Genomic DNA, 23,074 nt, shown 5'->3' on the forward strand with positions numbered 1-23,074 from the left:
GGTGGGCGGTGGCGGCGAGGGCTGGTGGACCGGAACCCGCTTCCCTGGCACGATGGCGGCGGTCATGGCTCAGCTAGTGGACTACTTCATCGTGGTGGGCTGAGACCAGGAGAAGCCAGGTAAGGGTGTTGAGCGCGTGCCTCCTGGGCTCCGCCTCCGCCCCGGGCTCCGCCTCCCTCCTCCCCCGGGCTCCGCCTTCACCTCCCAGGGCTCCGCCTTCCTCAGCTTCCAGGCCCCTCCCCGTCTCCACTCCGAGCTCCGCCTCCGCCTCCACTAGGCTCCGCCTTCCTCATCTTCCGGGCTCCTCCTCCGTCCCCGCCCCGGGCTCCGCCTCCGCCCCCTCGGGCTCTGTCCCTGCTCTGGGCTCCTCCTCCTCCTCCTCCGCCTCTGGGCTCGGCCTCCGCCCCTAGCAGCCATCCATTGGGCTAGGTGGTGCTGGGCCTGGCGTCCCGGCCGGGAGGTGGGGAGGAGAGACGGTTGGGTTCCGCGGTGGAGGAGCGGCGGGTCTATCGGGTGTCAGTGGTTGAGTCTGGCTGGCTGTGTGCGTGTGTGAGGGACCCGCAGGAAGGCGGTTGTGGAGCAAGGCCAGGGCTGTGCAGTTGGGGGCTGGTGGGCTGGCCGGGTCAGAAGAGCCTGCCCGAGTTCCTCCATGAGCTTCTGTGGAGGCTGTTGCTACCTGGAGCCACGCCCTCGGGCCGCCTGGGTTGGGAGGGCGGGAGCACAGTGTGTGGAGTTCCTAGGGATACACTTGTGCCCTGAATCCTGAGGAAGAATGATGCGGGGACCAGTCCTCCTGGAAAGTAAGAGCAGAGAGTCCGGTGCTGCCTCCCCGCTGCTCTGGAGCTCGTGGGGTGGGGAGCTTACACATCTGGGCTGAAAGAAATCAGGGTACTTGGAAAGGCTACAGGATCCATGCACATTTCTAGGAACATTATTTTTTCAGGATGTATATGCCAGCATTCCAGAATGAAATGATTCTTCTTAAGTAAAGACAGCCAGACTCTTGGGTAAAGAGAGCCAGTGCTCTCTCTCACTGGGCTTTCATGAGTTTTGATTGTTCCCTTTATTTGTCCGAGAATTCTTCATAAGGAATAGTTTGGCAGATACACTGCTGTTTATACTTTAATGGACTTGCACAACCAGGAGTATACACGGTTCACGCAGGCTTATTTTCTTATTTTTATCTCTTTGTGTTGTTATGTATAGATAACCAGGACATAATAACAAAGTTACTGTAGAGTTGGGAAAGCTCTTTTATTTCAGGGTAATTCCAGTTTTACACTTGCAAGGAATTTTAGCTACCAGCCTGCATCCCCTTGTCTCTGGAGGTGCTTAGGTTGTGTTTTGCTGATTGTTAGTCGTTGGTAGCACTAGAGTACCAATGTTTATTATTTATTCATTCCTAAGAATTTGTTTCAGAGAAGGGATTCTTCCCAGTTTTTTCTCACTACTGCCTAATTGAGGTCACTTAAAAAACCGCTTGCAGGTCGATGAGATGGCTCAAGAGATAAAAGCTCTTGTTGGGCAAGCCTGAAGACCTGAGTTCAATCCCTGAATTTATGAAAAGGTGGAAGGCAAGAAGTGATTGCACAGAGTTGTCTTCTAACCTTCCTATGTGTTCCCTAGTATGCATGCTTCACCAGCATCATGAACACACACACACAAAGACGACATTGTGCTTTATTTAGAGAATATTCTTGCTCCAAAATGTCATGTCATTTCACTTGTCAGTTTCTTACAGACATAATCTTACCCAGACTGCTAGCGTGGAGATTCAGTTTTGTTTTTAATCTTGTTCAGTTTTCAGTTACATTGTTCTTCCCCCTAAAATAATTTTATTTAGGGTTTTTTTTGAGAATTCTCTCTACAGAACCCTGGCTGGCTGTTCTGGGATTCCCTATGTAGTAGAGGCTGGTCTTGAACCTACAGAGATCCGCCTTCCTCTTCCTTCCAATTGCTGGGGTTAAAGACCATGCCCAGCTTCCCCCACAACAATTTTAAAACAGTAACAAGCTTGAAAAAAGTTCCAAGTATGGTACACAGTTAAGTGCTGTTTTACTTTGGACATTTTGAGAGGAAGCTGTTGACCTTATGCCCTGTCACTCTGAATGGTTTAGTGTCAATTTTATGCAAACAAGAATGTTGTCCTACATAATGACAATGCAGCTATCAAAATAGGAAATTCACGCTGACATAATATTCCATTTAATGTGGGTTTTATTGACTATGTTATTACTCACAAAAATGTCAAAAGAAGCTGGTATATTTAAGTGTTTCTTTTTTTTATCTCTTTAGTTTCTTTCAGTATGGAACAGTTCCCTCAACTTTTTCATGATCTTGTCACTTTGATGATTATAGGTCAGTTATATTTTTCTTCATTTATTTATTTGTTCATTTTACAGCCCACTCACAACCCTACTTCCTCATCTCCTGCCAGTCCCAAACTCCCAAACACTGTCCCTGTATGTCCCCCAACCAACCCACCCAGGCACATCAAGTTATATCAGGATTAAGTACCTCCTCTTTCACTGCAGCAAGACAAGGCAGCCCTGGATAGGAATATGGGATCCAAAGGGAGGCAACAGAGTCCAAGTCAGAGACAGCTCCTGCTATAGTTGCTAGGGGACTGACTTGAGGACAAGCAACCCATCAGTTTCATATGTGTAAGAGGCCCAGGGCTAGGCCAGGCATGTTCTTTTGTTGGTGGTTCAGATTCTTTGAGGCCCCATAGTCCCAGGTGAGCTGACTATGTAGGTTTTCTTATGGTCTCCTACCTCTCCAATCCTTCCTGTAACTCTTCCACAAGATTCCCAGAGTTCTGCCTAATGTTTTTTTTTTTTTTTTGACTGTGCATCTGTGCAACTGTTTCCATTATTTGCTGGATGAAGCCTCTCAGATGACAGTTATGTTGGTCTCCTGTCTACAAGCATAGCAGAGATATGAATAATTGACAAGGGCCCAGGCTTTGGGGTACACCATTGCTTAGGGGATGAAAGAAGAGGAGCAGAAAATACATTTGGTGAACTTGGAATAGATATTCAGCTCTCCCTAATAGATATTACTTTTATTGTAGGTGATATGAGCCATAATTTTTGTCTAGTTACATGGCTGTACAAAAGAGATTGTTTTCAAATTAAAACATTTTTTTTAGATTTACTTTTTCCTTTTTTCCTTCTTTTTTTGTGGGGGAAGGGATTGTCAAGACATGGTATCTCTGTGTGTGTATCCAGGCTGTTCTGGAACTCTGCCTAAGACTCACAGAGATCCACCTGCGTCTGCCACCCAAGCACTGGCATTAAGGGCTTGCACCACTTGATGAGCAGTCAGTACTCTTTAATCACTGAATCATCTCCAGCTGTCTTTAAATTTTTAACAGATATAATCATGTGACTATGTCTACATTAGTTGAATATAAATGGAATGATGAATATAATGTTTCAAAATTGTTCTAAGTAGGTAATGGTGTGTATTCCCAGCCTTTCTCTAGCTGAGACTGGAGATCAGATGGGAGGTGGTGGCTCACCTTTAATCCCAGAATTTGGGAGGCAAGGCAGACGCATTTGGATCTCTGCATTAAAGGCCATCCTGGTCTATAGATCTAGTTCCAGGACATCCAGGAAACCTACACAGACAAACCCAATCCAAGCAAACAAAAGCAAGCAAGCAAGCAAGCAAGCAAGCAAGCAAGCAAAGGACTGGAGATGTAGCAGCCATCTTGGGTAGGGAGTAACAGAGCAAAGAGCTAGAAAGATCTTGGATAACTAATGACTGACAGTAGGGTTGCCATAGCAGATCTAGATAGCTGCTTTGTGTTTTGTTTTTCTTTGTTGTGTTTTGTTTTTAACATTGATAAATAATAACATTATATCATTATATGTTTAAAGCACTATAAATCTGAGTTTTCAGTTTCTTGCTGGCAAAACAGGTACAAGGTGACAGGATGGGTTATCAGGATCCAGGGACATAGATAGTGAAGGAATGTTTTTCAGTGTCATATGTAACCAATTGAGGGCATCATTGAGAGAAGCAGTTATTGAAGAACTTTTTGGTTGAATGTACAGATGATCTACTTATATGCAATGTACAGATAAGGAGGAGACTGTAAAGTCTCCTTCCTGTGACCTCCCATTTTTTGTGTGGGTATTTTCTTTTTCTTTTATTTTTCTTACACTTTATTCACTTTCTATCCCCCCATAAGCCCCTCCCACCTTCCCTCCCAATCCCATCCTCCCTCCCCTTTCTTCACACATGCCTTTCCCCAAGTCCATTGATAAAGGAGGTCCTCCTCTCCTTCCTTCTGATCTTAGTCTATAAGATCACATCAGGAGTGGCTGCAGTGTCATTTTCCGTGGCCTGGTAAGGCTGCTCCCCCCTCAGTGGGAGGTGATCAAAGAGAAGTTCATATCAGAGGCAGTCCCTCTTCCCATTACTATGTAACCCATTTGGACACTGAACTACCATGGGCTACATCTGTGCAGGGGTTCTAGGTTATCTCCATGAATAGTCCTTGGTTGGAGTATGAATCTCTGGGGAGACCCCTGTGTTCAAATTTTCTGGTTCTGTTGCTCTCTTTGTGGAGTTCCTGTCCTCTCCAGATCTTACTATTTCCCACTTCTTACATCAGATTCCATGCACTCTGCCCAACAGTTGGCCATAAGTCTCAGCATCTGCTTTGATAGTCTTTAGGACAGAGCCTTTCAGATGCCCTCTGTGGCAGGTTTCTAGGTTGTTTCCTGTTTCCTTCTTCTGATGTACAGTCTCTTTGTCTTTCGGGATGGGGATTGAGGATTTTAGTCAGGGTCTTCTCTTTTCATTAGTTTCTTTAGATGTACAGATTTTAATAGGTTTATCCTATGTTATATGTCTATATGAGTGAGTATATACCATGTGTGTCTTTCTGCCTCTGGAACAGCACACTCAGGATGATCCTTTCCAAGTCCTACCCTTTACCTGCAAATTTCATGATTTCCTTATTTTTCATTGTAGAGTAATACTCCATTGTGTAAATGTACCACAATTTCTGCATCCATTCTTCAGTTGACGGGCATCTGGGCTGTTTCCAGCTTCTGGCTATTACAAATAAAGCTGCTACAAACATGGTTGAGTACATGTCCTTATTGTGTACTTGAGCCTCTTTTGGATATATACCTAGGAGTGGTATGGCTGGATCTTGAGGAAGCCCTATTCCTAGTTGTCTGAGAAAGCGCCAGATTGATTTCCAGAGTGGTTGTACAAGTTTACATTCCCACCAGCAGTGGAGGAGGGTTCCTCTTTCTCCACAACCTCTCCAGCATGTGTTGTCACTTGAGTTTTTCATCTTTGCCATTATGATGGGTGTAAGGTGAAATTTCAGGGCCATTTTTATTTGCATTTCCCTAATGGCTAATGATGTTGAACATTTCTTTAAGTGTTTCTCTGCCATTTGCTATTCCTCTACAGAGAATTCTCTGTTTAGCTCTGTTCCCCATTTTTTAATTGGATTACTTGGTTTGCTGCTTTTCAGCTTCTTTAGTTCTTTATATATACTGGATATTAGCCCTCCGTCAGATAAAGGGTTGGGGAAGATTCTTTCCCAATCTGTCTCTTAACATGACCTTGTCTCTCCACTCAACTCCCACTTTTCCTTATAGTTGAACCAACTGCATTGATTGTTCCTGGTACTTGAGGATAGCATAGGAGGTTCTGATTGGGCTTTCAGTCTTTTCAGGCTGTTACAATGGATAATAAAGTTAGATCTGCTCCTTTTAGTCTTGTCTCTGGTGTTTGATTCCCAGGATTCTCCGTGGGCTCTGTTGCCACTCATTCCAGTTCCTCGTGGTTCCTGATTTCCATATTTATGTAAGTACTGGCAATCAGGACTAGTTATTTGCAAGACCAGTGAAACCGCTTTACTGCTGAGCCAACTCTCACACCCTATGTTGCCTAATTTTGACCAATATTTACAGTACTGATGCTTTCATCTGTTATTTGTAACTGTTTAAATATAGATTTCATTTTAGGAAGATCATATCAATGTTACAATTTAAAGTGAGGCACTTCAAGTTTCTAGAAGATATGTACATAACTAGAGGGAATGAATAGCTCTGTGTAGAAACTTGAGCAAAGAGCTGTCAGTTCTTTCTATCTATTGTTTGTTTGATTAATTTTTGCAGAGTATTCTGTGCCCCTGACTATTCTGGAACTCATTGCATAGACCAGGCTACCATCCAGCTCTATGAGATATACCTGCCTCTGCCTCCTGAGGGTTGTTGGAATTAAAGGCATGATAAAATACACCCAGCTTGCCTACTCTTTTTATATTTAGGAACTGTTCATACAATTTCTCTGAGGTGGGCTAAGCACAGTTGATCTGTTTACTTGTCTCCCCCTCTTTATGTCTGTTAAGTAACAGCTTACAAGGCTACATGTTTTTTTTATTTTTATTAATTACAGTTTATTCACTTTATATCCCCCTTGTAGTTCTCTCCCTCCCACCTTCCCTCCCAATCCTACCGTCCCTCCCTCTTCCCCTACCAGTACCCCTCCCCCAATCCACTGATAAAGGAGATCCTCTCCCAGTCCCTTTGATCCTAGTCTATAAGGACTCATCAGGATTGGCTGCATTGTCTTCCTCTGTGGCCTGATAAAGCTAGGTGTGGGGAACAAACCTGCAGGGTAAGCACTCAGGAGGCAGAGGTAGGGGGATCATGTTTCCAAAACTTTTTAAAGAATTATTTATTATTTATACAACATTCTGCCTGCACATTAGATCTCAGTATAGATGGTTGTGAGATACCATGTGGTTGCTGGAAATTGAACTCATAACCTTTGGAAGGATAGCGAGTAGTGCCCTTAACCTCGGAGCCACCACTTCAGCCTCATCCAAGAACATTAAGAAGGAATTTAAGGTAATAATTTGTTCGTGATCTTTTCTTTCCTTCTTTCTTCTAATTTATTGATTTATTGGTTTATTTATTCATTTATTTTACAGTGTTCTGCCTGCATGTACCACTGCAAGCCATACGAGGGCATGAGATCTTACTATAGATGGTTGTGAGCCACCATGTGGTTACTGAGAATTAAACTTAGGACCTTTACAAGAACAGCCAATGCTCTTAACATCTGAGCTACCTCTCTAGCCCTCGTCCCACTTTTCTTTACTTCATGTTACTTAAATTTTCTAAAATATAAATGAATGTGTTATGAACATCTGTAGAATGAGGCATTGTTTTTCAAGGAAGAAAATGAAAAGATTATTAACAAATGTCTTAATGATTCTTTACTATGGTCACACATAAGTTTGAATGAATACTGTCGAGTATATCTCAACAGTTTATGTCACCATGTGGTGAATGAAATTTATCATTGTGTTTTCAGGATGTTTCTTACTCATGACCACTGGGAGGCTGTATGCTGCCTTAGCTGAGATAATTGGATGGGTGAGTAAATTGCACCTTTTCATGGGGAGGTGGGGAGGCCAGCCTTGGACTTGTGATCCTCCTGTGTCAGCCTTCTGAATGCTGGGGTTCAAAGCTTGGGCCGCTAAAATGAGAATACTGAAGCAGATGGTTCATTTATCTGTTTGCGAGGATTATCACCTTTTAAGAATTCCAAACTTGGTATGTTTAATGTATCTCACACATTTAATAAGATATTAAAATGTATAGATGTCAGGCAACCCCGAATCAACTGTAATTCCAACTTTAAGGGATCCACTATCCTCTTCTATCATCCATGGACACACACACATACACACACACACACAACATATGTGTCTTTTAAAAAGTAAATGTGCAATCACAACTAGAAAAGCACACTTTGAAGCAATGTGCAACTGAGAAGCACCGTGATGATATGACCTTGATGTGCAGAACATTTCCTCAAGTGTTTCACACAATTCATCTTTAGAAGGATCTTAAATGTTCTCTATACAAAATAAAAATAGAACCCTGTGTCTCCCCCTAGCCCTTGCCATGGGTCTTCTGTAGTTTCTCCTGCCATCTTTGACTTCTTTCATTTTCAACCCATTAAGAATTTCTTGTAATGGAGATTTAGAAATTGAAATGAAATGAAGATCTAAATCTTTCTTCCATTCACTATTTTTTTCTATAAACTACTATGAGCCTTCCTTGTGAAAGGAACCCTGCAAACTGCCAGCAGGTGTGGCTCTGATGTTTGGTTTATTATTATTATTATTATTATTGACTTCTTTTAGACAGGGTTTTTCTGTGTAGCCCTGGCTGTCTTGGACTTGCTGTGAAGGCCAGGCTGGCCTCAAAGTCAAAGAGATCCTCCTGCCTTTTCCTCTCCAGTGCTGGGATTAAAAGTCTGCCACCATGCTTGGCAGGATGTTCTTATAGCTCGGTTGAAGTCATACTATGTAACTTAGGACATGTCCAGACATGTGAGTGTGAAGAGCTGGCAGGGGGTGCAAACCCTTGTTTTTGGAGACAGGGTTTCTCTGTGTGACCTTGTGTGTCCTGGACTCACTTTGCAAACCTGGATGATTTGAAACTGACACCTGCCTCTGCTTGCCCCACTGATGGTCACAGGTGTGTGATGCCATACCTGGCTTTTTTTTTTAATAATCTTTAAAATGATTTATAATTTCTGTGTATGTGTCTGCCTTCCTGAGACCAGCCCTGTTTTGACTAGGAGAGTTGGCACTCACTAAAAGAAAGGAGTCAAGTCCACCTACCCTAAGCATGAGGTACTCTACTCTCAACTGCTGAATCATTGAGGGTGTGGGCCAAAGCTATAGCTTGTAATAAAAAGATCCTCATGTGTTCTGCAACAGCTCGACTCCTGGTGATCTTTTGTGGTCTCACAAACTGGGCACAACAGAGGCAGTCCCATGAAGGATTTATACTTTCAGAACAGCCATAAATGCTCTTTAGTTAGACCTTAGAATAAAGGGTTATGGGAAAGCATAGAGAACTCAGCTATGGGCCTCCAGTGCCATCAGGTGAAATTCTTAACATCAGGCTTGGCAGAGGCTTGTGTTCTAGTTATCATGATCCTAAAGGTATTCTTAGTCCTAGTACACTAGGTCCAACAAAGAGGCTAGCAAGGAATGACTAATAGGTACTAAAGATGGCCCAAGACAAATTGTTATTAGGCTCTGGACACACAAACATCTCCACATCACTTCAGTTGTGCTCAGTCAGTCAGATTCTGTCGACACCACTCCTCTGTGGAAGTGCTCATTCCCATGATGAGGTGGGCAGTCAGGGTCAGGGTGTGCAAATCTGTCAACATGGGAGAGACCTTCCCACCAAACTCCACAGAGAACAAGTCGAATCCAATCACAAATGATGACAAACAGGCGACTGATACCAGCAAACATGTCAGTGTTTCTGAATTATAGCAATATCCACACACACACATATAGCAATATTCTCTCTCTGTCTCTGTCTGTCTGTCTCTGTCTCTCTGTCTCCCTTTCCTTCTCTCTCTCTCTCAAACATATACACCCCAAATGACTCATGAACAGAGCCTCAGAAAGGCTTGCTGGGTGACACAGATGACTGTGCTGTGGTGGCCAATGAAGAATAAATAGTAGAGGAAGCAGTAGCAGCAGACAACCAGGAGATGGCTTAGAATTCTGGGATTGCCCTTGACAATGGCCAGGACAAGCTTAATACTTCACAAATTGACCCAAAACCACAGCAGTGATAGCAAAGAAGGACAGAGATGCACCAAACCCATGACCAGAAAACCCTAAATGGCAGACCAGATTATTAGTTTGGGGAGGTGGATTTATGTCACAGGCACACACTTTCATATTTCATAAAGAGGAAATTGTCAGGCTCCAATCTTCCAGAAATCAATAATACCGCTGAGGTGTCTAATGTTATTAATAAAAAGAGCAAAGAAAATTCATGAGGGAAACGTGGGTGCAGAGGTACAGATATTCGCTCACACAGAAATACCATGAAAGCATGAAACCAGAAGCCATATGCATACAAAAGAACTGAATATATATTGTAGCCTTGACAACTCACAAATATGCCCTTGAGTTATTTCTGTTGCCATCTGTTGCTGCTCATGGGGCTAACCAGTTAGTCTGGTTTGTGGCCCCTTGAAGAAAACTAACTTTAAAATTATTATTATTATTATTATTATTATTATTATTATTATTATTATTATTTAAAGAGGTAGTGAGTGTTCTATTTGGAGGGAAGGGAACTTTATTGGTGATCCATGGTACATTTCTTATTTTCTTTGAAAATTTATTATTTGTAGAGTATTCTGTCTGCATACCAGAAAAAAAGAGCCAGATCTCACTATAGATGGTTGTGAGCCACCACGAGGGTGCTGGAAATCGAACTCCAGATCTTTGGAAGAAAAGCCTGCACTCTTAAGCTCTGTGTCGTCTCTCCAGCCCCATCGTTTATTATTATTTTATTTTTTAAATTTTTATTGATACATTTTACATCCCTATTGTAGACTCCTCCCTCCTCTCCTCCTGGTCCTACTCTCCCTGTTTCCCCTATCACCCCTCACCTGGCTCCTCAGAGAAGGGGATCACCCCTACCCTATGTCCACCATATCAAGTTGCATGAGGACTCAGTGCATCCTCTTCTCCTGTGGCATGGCAAGGTAGCCACAACAGGGGAATGTGATAGAAAGCTAGCTTGTGGGTGAGGGTGCATTCATATGTGTGTTGGTCCTGCTGTGTTTAAAAGACCTTGTTACCCTCGTGTCCTTCATCCCCTCTGGTGCTTACACTCTGCACAGAGTTCCTTGAGCCCTTAGGGGAGGGAATTGCTGGAGACATCTCATTTAGGGTGGAATGGTCCAAGGCCTCTCACTGTCTGCAAATCAACTGGATGTGGGTCTCTGTATTTGTTCCCGTCTGCTGCAGGAAGAAGTTTTCTATGATGGCTGAGTAAGGCATCGATCTGTGATTATGGTTGTGCTCCTTTAGCGCAACTATAGCATTTACATTTCTCTGATGTCCCTGGTCTGTGTAGACTCAGGCTCCTGGCCACCCAAGTCATGTTGGATCAAGGTTCCTTTTCATGGAGTGGGCCTCCTGAAACTCAACCAAATATTAATTGGTCACTTCCATGAAATTTGTTCCACAAGCACACCAGCAAATCTTGTAGACAAGTTACCATTGAAGAGTGAAAGGTGTATGGCTGGATTGGTGTGTACATTCCTCTTTAGGTGGACTATGGTGAATGTTAAGGGAAACAGGAGCACCCACAAGCATGCATGCCATGTCTTCAATGTCTTATGTATTGTTGAAAAAGCAGGCACTTGAGAATAACTATAAAGTTATGCTCCAAGAATCTGACACTTGGTGGAAATTAAACTTTCAGGAGTTAGCATGGCTCCTCTTCATTTTCCTACTTCCTCCTGTATCATGTTATTTTCAGGTATTGCAGACCGAACAAAAAAACATCTTTTCAGGCTGGAAATGGACTGTAGTTTTCAGGTTAGATGGCAGTAGCATAAAATTTGGTCAGTGGTGAACTATACTTATCTGTGTGCATTATTGAAAATATCTAGATTGCAACATGTTTATATTCATGAATGGACTTACATGTATTATAGGGATTTTATGTAGATAATTCACAGTATGATTGCTTAAAACTCTTTCAAAAATTTACTGTTATTTCACCCACTTCCTTTTTTTTATATTTATCCTCCTTCATAATTATAGTACCTCCCCTGGTTTATTTCAATCGGATCAATTGTATCTGCCATTGTATTGCTTACCCACCATGCCTTCTTGTTTCTATAGTTATTCCATGATGAATACTCACAAATCAACATTTGGAGCTAGATGCCCCAGAGTAGAGAATGAAATATATTTGTCTTCTGGATATGGGTTACTTAAATTATGTTTGTTTTTTTTTTTACTTACATCTATTTATATGTATGATATTTATCATGATAAACATATTTATGAGTTTCCATTTCTACCTATTGTGAACAGAATAGCAATGAAGGTGACTGAACAAGTATTTGTAGAGTGGGATGTCGAGTCATTTTTACGTATGTCAAGGAAAAGAGAGCAGAGTCAGGCAGCAGATTTATAATTTCTGTTTAGAAAATTCTCTACTCTGATTTCTGGAATGGCTCAACTGTTTAAAAGACACACCACCAACCCCTTTCCAGAAATTGATTTTCATGCTTGGTCTATAAAAGAATCTCAGATATCACCCAAAGCCCTGTATACTCCCTAAAATAACAAAGAAAACAAGTATTTGTTCATGTACTGTTTATCTCAATCACTTTCATGTAACTACATTTTGAATATGTATATTTTCCAAAAATTAATAAATAACATGCATAACTTACTAAAATGTGTTTTCAGCAGCAGCTTTTATTCTAAAATAGAATGTCTGTGACTGTTCGACAAGGTGAGGGGCTCTTATGTTTGTTTAAATATACATTTAAGAAAAAGTTACTTAAAAGTGGGTAAATAATTTAATTTTAGTATACTAATGGGTTTTATTAGAAAAAAGAATAGTAATACATCAAAATGATCATTTTTTATTTGCTATTTTTTTGTTTTTAATAAATCTCAAAGAGTTTTTATCAGGTCTTAAGAGAATAATGTAGCACTTAGGGAAGAAGATGCACCCCAGCAGCCCTGCACTAGAGGCCAATATGGAGAAGACCTCCACAGCCACGACGGCTTTGCCCTTGGTGCTCTGGTAGACAGGGATGAAGATGACCCAGACACTGAGGAAGACCAGCATGCTGAATGTCAGGAACTTGGCCTCATTGAATGTGTCAGGCAGGTTCCTTACCAGGAAAGCCACAGTGAAGCTGCCTAAAGCCATGGTCCCTAAGTAAGCCAGCACACAATAGAAAGCAGTAACTGAGCCCTTGTTGCATAAAATGATGACATGAGCATGTTCAGAGTGTTCATCTGAGTCAATGTAGGGAGGCGAGATTCCCAGCCAGACTCCAGAAAGAATAAGTTGGATCAGGACACAGATGGGAATGACAGTATTATAGACGCCTGAGACAAACAACCTTCTCATTGTTCTTCCTGGCTTCATGACCTTAAAAGCCAGAATTACAGTTATAGTTTTTGCCAAAACAGTGGAAAGAGCCAAGGTGAACACAAGTGCAAATGTTATTTGTTGCAGTATGCAGGAGACTATGTTTGGGCGTCCAATGAAGAAAAAGGAGCAGAAGAAGCAGAGGAGGATGGAGATGAGCAGGATGTAGCTGAGAGTCCGGTTATTGGCCTTAACAATTGCTGATTCTCGGTGTTTGAGAAAGATCCCCAGAACTGCAATTGTGCTGATAGAGAAGCACAGAGCTGTGCAGGCCAGAGCAATGCCCAGAGGATCCTCAAAGGAAAGGAAGGTCACTGCCTTGGGCAGGCAGTGGTTTCTCTCAGGGTTTGGGTACTCTTGACTTGGGCAAGGGATGCACTCCTGCTGATCTGTGTGGAGAAATTGGATCAACATTTCACCTTATATAAGTATCTATTCATTGCACATTTAATTCATTAAAGTGCTTTCGAATGATGTGTGTACCCTGGTATATTCTGCATCCTGTTTATTGCCAAGGACACGAACTCTTTACAATTCGCATTTCTATTGTTTATCTTGTTTAATTAACAATAAGATTTCTGCTCGACAGCTTATCACTGTTTCTTTGGGGCACTGAAAACTATTTTATTTATATTCAGATAAAGTAATACTGTTACGTATGCCTTCAAATGATTTTTTTACACTTTGAGTTTCTAAATACGTGTACGTTGTGTTTTGATGACATCAATGTATAAAAATGCACTTCCTTGTTTCCATCATCATGGGTTCTTCTCATTTTTCTTGTTATTCACTGTTTCAGTGGATATTTGTTATCCCACTCCTATAATTTTTCTAAGGTAACATGGGAATAATTTAGGTCCCACCTCCATGACCTATGGAACAGTTTCTGATTTGGCAATAAATATACAACACTTGCATCAACAAACTCCCGCTATAATCTCAGACCAATCTTTACCTATCTCAGCTGTGGAAGTTGCAAATAAATTTCTATAGTCTTTGATATCCTTTGATTCAGGAGAGGACTCTTTGATTTTCATTATTAAGTCCAGAATAATCCTGGGAATTGTTCTAATTTTCACTCATGTTCTTACAGTAATATTCTTAAGACTAAAAAATGACCTACATGTCATAAATACCATAAATCTACAAAATGTTAAATCAGAAAGGGAGAATGACAAAGCCATATTCACTGAAATTGTTGAGAGTCATGAAGCCGGTACAGTTATTGGTGCTATTCCAGCAAAGCTGAGCAGATTGTTACAATCATTGTTCTTCTATTTCTAACTTCTGTTTTGTGTGTGTGTGTGTGTGTGTGTGTGTGTTTGTGTGTTTTGCATTACTGGGGTATTTCTGCACTAAGATTCAATTTCTGTTTTTTTTTTTCTACAGAGAAATTATGTCTGAGTCATTTTTTAAATTAGGCATTTTAAATTAATTATAGTTTCTTCACTTTGTATCTTAGCTGTAGCACCCTTGCTCATTCCCTCCACACCTTCCCATGCTCATCTCCTCCCATACCCCTCTCCAAGTCTTCTGATAGGGAGGTCCTCCTCCCCTTCCCACTGACCCTAGCCTATCAGTTCTCATCAGGACTGGCTGCATTGTAAGGGGACCAGGGACTCCCTATGACATAAACTCAGTGGCTGGCTCTTTGATCACCTCTCCTTAACAGGGAGCAGCCTTACCAGGCCATAGAGGAAGAAAATGCAGCCAGCCCTAATGAGACCTGAGCCTTATGATAATACTAAACTTAACATTATCTATCCACTGTTTTAAAATCTTTGTGACCTGGAGATTGTTAAGCAGAGTTAAGCAGAGAGAGAGTTGAGGCCATTATTTCAGGAGTTTTTGGGGTATATGCCCCTAAACAGTATATTGGTACAGGGTAAACAGAGGCAATGTGACTACCCTGAGAGGCCTGGAGATTCATGTATAGGTTTAAGATCCTTTATTATAAGCTTAGAGCTCCTGGAAAATGTAGTTTAATGATAGAAGGTCACAGAGGGTACACTCCTGACAGAATAAAACTTAGTAAATAAGATAGATTGACTTAAATAAACTTTTTCTAGTTTGTAGCATAGATGGTGATACATATAGTAAAGGGAGCTATTTATTTGTATTTGCTGTGCATAAAAAGACCAGTTAAAGTATTTTCTGTTTCTCTGGACTGCACTCATACTGCAAACAATGCCAGCCTAAAAGCACACTTTCACATATTAAATGTGTTTTCTTTGAAGGAGACATTCTTTAGATTATTTAAAGAGTTATAGGGCTAATAATGATAATCAAATATGTTCTGTGTGTACTTTTTAAATTGTAACTGAGCTTTTATTCCTGCATAATAAAAAAAATCAAACACCCATTCTGTACCACTTGTATAATCATTAATCTGTGTTCGCACTGTGAAACTTGTATAAACAAGAAGAGCCTTGTCAACAATAAGTCAGAGACAAAGAAAGGTCTGAATTTTAGACGTCAGCTGCTAGATTACCCTGACCACTTGAGCTGACTAACTTCCTCTCATTGCTGACCCCTCATCTGCTCTCTGGAGCACCCTGTAGGCAAAGACCTCTCTTTTCCATGCTCAGAATTGCCCCACAGAAAGGCTCCTGGCACAAGCTCACAGAGAATGAACTCCCAACAATAGAGCATGCATGGGACAGATATGGGATCTCTGCACATACATAACAGTTGTGAAGCTTGGTCCTTATGGGGACACATAACAGAAAGACCAAAGCTGTCTCTGACTCTTTTTCTCCTAATTTTACTGCCTTGTGTAGTCTCAATAACAGGAGTTGTGCTGAATCTTATTTCAACTTTATATGCCAAGGCTGATTGATATCCATAGGGGACTTCTTTTTTTTTTTAAAGAAAGGGAAGAGGGGCACATTAGGTTGGTAGGTGAGGTGAGAGGGAGGGTCTGAGAGGACAGGTGTGAGCAGATGCTGCGATAGTACACAAATTAATAATATAATAAAAAGAAATAATATTGTAATGAAAATGAGTGAAACAGAAACAAAGAAAACAATACATACAATTAACCAAAGGAAGAGCTGGCTCTTTCTGAAGATAAAGAAAATTGACAAACCTATATATCAAGTGAATTAAGGAAAAAATTGAGTACTTAAAGGAAATTACAGAAAAAAAAACATTACTACAGAATTCAATGAAATTCAGACTATTCTAAGGAAATATTTTTAAAACATACTATATTCTAGTCAGCTTAAAAATGGTCATGAGATGGATGTTTTAGATTTAGTCAAGCAACCATTATTCAAAGATATATTCAACAATAATTCAGCAACCTAAATAGAACTAAACAGACCCAAGTGTAAATTCAAAAGATCAGAAAAGGCTCCCACCCAAAAAAGAAAATGATGAAAGATCAAAACAAGGAGACTCCAATATGGTTGAGACCAGTGTGCACCATATCTGAGGGGCAGAGATTCAGAGATTCTGAGACCAGTGTATGGACAGGTGGCTAGATCCAGAGCATCAAATTTTCTGCTTCCTTTTCTAGACAGGTCGTCCAGAAAATGGAGTTGATCTGATCCAGGCTCTCTGTGGCCATCTCACAGAGTCAGGAGTAGCAAAATTTGGGCCACCTGCCCCTTCACATATTCCAGTGAGTTTGGATCCCCATATCCAGGGACAGTTTGCTCTAGCAGCCAGAATTCGGATTCCTCCTGCTCCCTGTAGAGCAGCTTCAGGATTTCTTGGAGAGCATCCAAGCCACCAAGCCACTGTACTACTGGTCATCCTGTGGACACGAGGTGAGCAATAAAATTACAGGGATCCCAGATCCAAGAAGAAAAATCTCAGAGGAATCTGAGTACAGGGAGCACCATTTGGGGCAGGCCTGCAAGTGGCAGCCCAGCTTTATTCTGAGGAATCCAGGGATGCCACTTGAGGCACCTGCACCTTGATAATGATGAGCACCAGTACCTGCACCCCAAAATTCATGGTTCCATTGCATGCACACACTTGTCTTCAATTCACCAGTCCCTACATGTTTATGTGTCCATATGCTGCCATGTGCTTTGCCCTTCAAGGTGCTGGCATCTGAACTGCCAGTATCCATTCTTGAGCCACTGCACATTTGACATCTTCCTGAATACTACTCTAAACTCCAAAGACAGAAAGATCCAGTCTTTGCTGCAGTTTCCAAGAAGAAACAGGTAAGGCTACAGACAACCAGATGGCTAAAGGCCAGCATAGAAATGCAGTCAACAAAAACTGGGACATCCTGGCTCCACCAGAACCCACCCCCAAGAGCAATGAATATTCTAATACAGCTGAAACACAGAAAAAGCACATTAAATATATGTTTATGCAGTTATTAGAGACATATAAAAAGGAAAAGAACAAATGTTTCAAAGAAATACAGGGCAAACAAAGAGAGGCCATCAAAGACAAGAAACCACAATTAAACAGGTGAAGGAAATTATTAAAATTATTCAATTCTTGAAAACAGAATTTGAATCAATAAGGAAACAAACAAAAAACCCTGGAGATGGACTACGTAGAGAATAGATCAAGTACCACAGAGATAAGCATCATCCACAAAATATAAAAAATGAAGGAGAGAATCTCAGGCATTGAAGATACAATTGAAGAAACTGATCTATCTCTCAAAGAAAACATACAATAAGAAAAGTTCAAGGACTCCATGAAACTGTGAAACCTAAGAACAATAGGAATAGACTAAATAGATGATTCCAGGCTCCAAGGTACAGAATATATTTTTAATAAATCTTAGAAGAAAATTTCTCCAATCTTAAGAAAGAGATAACCTTAAACATACAAGAGGCTTACAGTACACTAAATAGACTAGAACAGAAAATTTTCTTGCCATAAAATAATCAAAGCAATTAATCTACACAACGAAGAAAAGTATGTCAAAAGCACAAACGAAAAAGATCAAGTGACATATAAAGGCAGACTTATCAGAATCACACCCGACTTTCCAACAGAGGCTATGAAACTTAGAAGGGCCTGGGGGATGTCATGTAGATGTGAAGAGACCACAGATGCCAGAGCAGGCTACTGTACTCAGCAAAACTTACAATCAACAGAGATGGAGGAATGAAGATATTCCATGACAAAACTAAATTAAACCAATGTCTATGCACTATCCCTGACCTTGAGAAGCTACTAGAAGGAAAACTCCAACCCAATAAAATCAACTACACCCACAAAACACATGATATAGATAACTTCAGAACAAAAATAAAAAGAAAACAAGCACACAAACACACTATCAACAATAACACCACAATAAATGGAGCTCATATTCATTGGTGACTAGTATCTCTCAACATCAATGGAATCAGCAATCTAATAAAAAGACACATGCTAACAGAATAGTTATGGAAACAAGATCCAACATTCTGCTGCATACAATAAACACACTTCAGCCCAAAAGATAGACACTACCTTGGAGTAAAGTGCTAGAAAAAGGTTTTCCAATCAAATGGACCCAAGGAGCAAGTGGCAGTATCATCTTAATATCTAATAAAAAAGTCTTCCTACCAAAATTAATCAAAAGAGAAGTGAAGGATACTTCATTCTCATTACAAAAAAACCCACCATGAGGACAACAATATCTTGAACAACTATGCCCCAAATAGAAGGGTACCTGCATTTGTAAAAGAACCATTATTAAAACTTCAACCACACATCAGTCACAACACAGTAATAATGGTAAAGTTCATTACCTCACTCTCACCAAGTGACAGATCATTGTCACAGAAGCTAAACAGTGAAATAATGAAGCTTACATAGGTCATGAATCAAATACCTAATAGAAGTCCTCAAATATTTTCACCCAGGCACTAATATGCCTTCTTCTCTGCAAATCAAGGAACTTTCTCCAAAATTGAACATAAATTCAGGCAAAAAGCAAGTCTTAACACATACAATAAGACTGAAATAATCCCTTGGATCCAATTACACAACCATGTTCTAAATCTGTACTTCAACAATGACAGAAAGAGCAAAATGCCTACTCATACACATGGGACCTAAACAACTCTACTCAATGACAGGTGTCATGGAAGAAATAAAGAAAGTATTTAAAGAATTCCTAGAATTCAATAAAAATTAAAGCACAACATGCCCAAACTTATGGGACACAATGAAAGCAGTGCTAAGAGAAAAATTCATAGCACTAAGTGCCTTCGTATAGGAATTTGAGACATCTCTTACAAGCAATCTAATGACACAACTGAAAGACCTAGAATAAAACAAGATGTAGACAGGGTCAAGAGGAGTAGAGGTCTGGAAATAATAAAAATCAGTGCTGAAATCAACATACTATAAATGAAATGATTCAATGAATCAACAAAACCAAGAGCTGGTTCTTTGAGAATATCAAACAAAGAGACAACCTCTTAGCCAAAGTAACTAAAAGGCAGAAAGACACTATCCAAATGAACAAAATAAAAAAGGAAAAGAATGATAGAAGTACAGAAATCGAAGGAATCATTAGGTCTTACTTCAAAAGTGTATACATCACAAAAATTTAATATCTATATAAAATGGACAATTTTTGTGATAGATTCTACTTACCAAAGTTAAGTCAAGATCAGGTAAATAAAACATCCTATCTTCCATAAGGAAAGAGAGGAAGTCATCAAAAGTCCCCATCCAAAATACCCAGGGCCAGATGGTTTCAGCTCAGAATTTGATCAGACCTTCAAATAAGAGTAAATACCAATACTCTTCAAACTATCCCACAAAAAGAAACAGAAGGAACATTAACAAATTGATTCTATGAAGATGCAGTCACATCACAGTCAAGACCCAAGAAAGACATGAACTTCAGACCAATTTCCCAAATGAACACTGACACAAAAACCTCAGTAAAATACTTGCAAACTAAGTACAAGAACACATAAAAGATATCATCCACCACAGTCCCATAAGCTTTATCCCAGGTATGCAGGAGTGGTCCAGTCTATAGAAATCCATAAATTTAATACACCACATAAACAAACAGAAGGGTAAGAATTCCATGATCATGTCCATAGAAGCCAAAAATCCAACGCCTATTCATGTATAAAATTTTGGAGAGATCAGGGACACAGATCACATACCTAAACATAGTAAAGTCAATATACAGCAACCCTACAGAAAACATTAACCTAAACAGAGAGAAACTCAAATCAATTCCATTTGAGGACTTCTATTAGGTATTTGATTCATGACCTATGTAAGCTTCATTATTTCACTGAAATCAGGGACAAGGTAAGGCTGCCTGCTCACGCCATATCTTTTTAACATAGGGATTGAAGTCATGTGTCACTCTGCAAGGAATTTAACCCATGATAGCTTTAGATCTTAGAATTAATTTTCAACATTTGATCATTTGCAATAATACATAAAAAATTCTGCTTGTATTATGGTTGTCTAAGGATTGGCCTTTTTAATATAATAAATAGTTTATTCTCGACATTATATTAATGTATTTTCCTTCTGACTTTTTATTTTCTTGTAAAAATTTTCATTTTAAAAATAAGATAATTACCTGACTATGCTTCTTCTTTTTCATTTCTCTAAATGTTCTCCTGGACCCACCTTATATTTATTCACTCTCAAATACATAGCCTCTTTTCTTATTAAATATTTTTGTGTCTTTGTGTGTGTGTTTGTATATAACAATGCAACCTGCTCATTCCATATGATGTTACTTATATATGTTATCACACAGTTGACCACAACACTAAACAGGCAGCCATGTTTTCATTTACAAAGACTTGCTTTTTTTTTCTATTGTTGATACTGAAAATGACAACTGTGTTGTAAATGCAGTTCAGTTTCTTGTACATTCAGAAACAATCAGTCGTAGTAGTTTTCCTGGAGTTACTTTGAGGCAAGAATCATTAGGCTTGTTAAACACAGAAATACAAATAGATCCTGGACAACTGGAGATCTCATATTTAATGGGGAACACTGCAAGAGCTGGTACACTGCAAGAGCTAAGATGGCACTTCCATGCACCAAAAGGCAGGTTTTGTAAAGTAGCGAGCATATGACACATTAGCATGAGAATTGCTACTCTAAACTTCACACATTATGTGGCTTCAGCAATGATTAATAATGGATTAAGGGATGAATGTTAGAGACATAGGGAACAGCACTACATTATGACACCAAAGTCACTTCTTAACTTTTCCCCTCTGCATTCCCAAACATTTTGAGTAAAAGTATTATTTTTCTACCTGTCTGGTTGGAAATGTGCTGCTCTGGACAAAATGCACAAGAAAAACAGCAGACCGGTCTGTCTTTTTGTAGAACTTTCCAGAATCCTGGACCACAGCTCTGTGTACATACAGATTGAGGAGTCTGAAAGCAACACAGAAAAAACTGGTCATGATATTGAACATCAGTTTAAAATAGTTTAGGCTAAATACACATAACCTATGAAAGTTGTATTTGTTTATGAGGAACTCTGAGGTTTTAATGTGGGAATGTAGAATGGAGATTTAAACTTACTATGTTTTTCAATACTAAATGTTCAACATCCCTTTATATGACCAAACCATGACTCAATACTGCCTAGCCTGTGTGAAATGTATAGAGCATCAACATATTCTCTTCTGTGATGCAGCCAGCCAGAACTCATTTTATTGTATGAATTTTGGAACAGTTGGTTTTTAAGACAAGAATCCAATCATACTTGCCTCCAGGCACACTTGTTTCTACCTTTATATTTCCAGTCTTGTAGTAACACCCATGCACTCTGATTCAGCTGCAAAAGGAAGTTTAATATTGTCATGAAAATGGTTTTGCCATTGGTGAATTATAATCTGTTACTGTGACTTTTACCCTTGACTCCCAATGTTAGTGATTGTTCTTTGCCTTTCTTTTCAAACGTTAGTGTAGTCATCAAATGGGATTTCAGTAGTTGAATTCTTAGATAATCACATAACTAATAAAATTCTAATGCAATTTTAATTTGTTATATATTAGAAATTTTGTAGGACAGGAAATATTTCTATCTTAGACCTCTTTTCTGCCTTGGTTTGGATTCAGTTTCTGTCTAATATGTACATATTAACTGAAATGTGTTTCTGGATAACTGGATCAGCTGTTAAGAGTGCATACAGCTCTTGCACTGAAATATGAGTTCAGTAACTAACACACATTTTGGGAAGCTCAGATGCATTGTTTACAGAAATGTCTTGTGTCCAAATCCATAATTTATTGTTTATGCTAGCTCACAACATTGTGGAATTATTGATATGCTTGAACATAAGTTGTGTGAATGGAAGAATGCTTGAGCATCAGCTAGCCTGTATAATTAACATATGAGAAAATTTCATAAGTTTCTGTGCATGTGCATGTTTACATATAGAAACACTCATACATACCACCATATAACCATGAGCTCTCAATTATTCATTCATTGCATTATGAACAAACACAAACGTTTAAATTCAATTCGTCTAATTCTAGCTAAGGAATTAACTGACCTTATGTATGCATTTGTATGTGTATTTATGTAAATATACATATATGTAATTCTGAAATATTGGTTTATTTCTGATTTAAAGTCATCAAACAGAACTAAAGAAATGTTGTAGTATTTAACATGCTTGCCACATAAGCAGGAAAATGTGAATTTGATCATGATGAAAGGATGGAACACAAGCTGGGTGCAGAAAAATAGGCCTGTAATCCAAACTTTATGATCATGAAGACAGAGAGAGAACCTAGGTAATGCTGGCCACTGTTTTCAGCAAAATCAGAAAGTATGGGTTTCACACAGATAAAAATAAAGTTGACAGCAACTGAAGAAGATAACCACAGCTTACTGTGGACTTAAGAAGCACACATGCTCATGTGCATGAACATCCACACACAAGCTCACAGTCACAATAGAGCTAAGAATTAAAATTTCACAATTATTTTAATAGGTTAAAGAATCATTACACAATCATTTTTTATAATTTTTTTACAAATAATTCCCTTCATATTAAATACTGAAAAATTTCCAGACCTGTTTGTAGTTGCTTGGCCATTGAATCAGAACTTCATTGATGAAAAAGCCTTGATCTTGTGCACTC

At 39.7% G+C, this 23,074-nt stretch overlaps 1 protein-coding gene across 1 annotated transcript; it reads right to left on the bottom strand.

Moving 5' to 3' along the window:
* Positions 1-8,570: 8,570 nt before the first annotated feature.
* Positions 8,571-21,344, bottom strand: LOC132650663 (vomeronasal type-2 receptor 116-like; the record flags this gene model as incomplete). Its single annotated transcript, XM_060376010.1, has 3 exons — positions 8,571-8,597; positions 12,501-13,393; positions 21,227-21,344. Coding segments are annotated over 3 exons (1,038 nt in total), but the record flags the coding sequence as incomplete, so codon positions are not given.
* Positions 21,345-23,074: the final 1,730 nt, after the last annotated feature.

Source organism: Meriones unguiculatus, assembly GCF_030254825.1.
Source record: "Meriones unguiculatus strain TT.TT164.6M chromosome 13 unlocalized genomic scaffold, Bangor_MerUng_6.1 Chr13_unordered_Scaffold_28, whole genome shotgun sequence".
In the NCBI taxonomy this organism is placed as follows: domain Eukaryota; kingdom Metazoa; phylum Chordata; class Mammalia; order Rodentia; family Muridae; genus Meriones; species Meriones unguiculatus.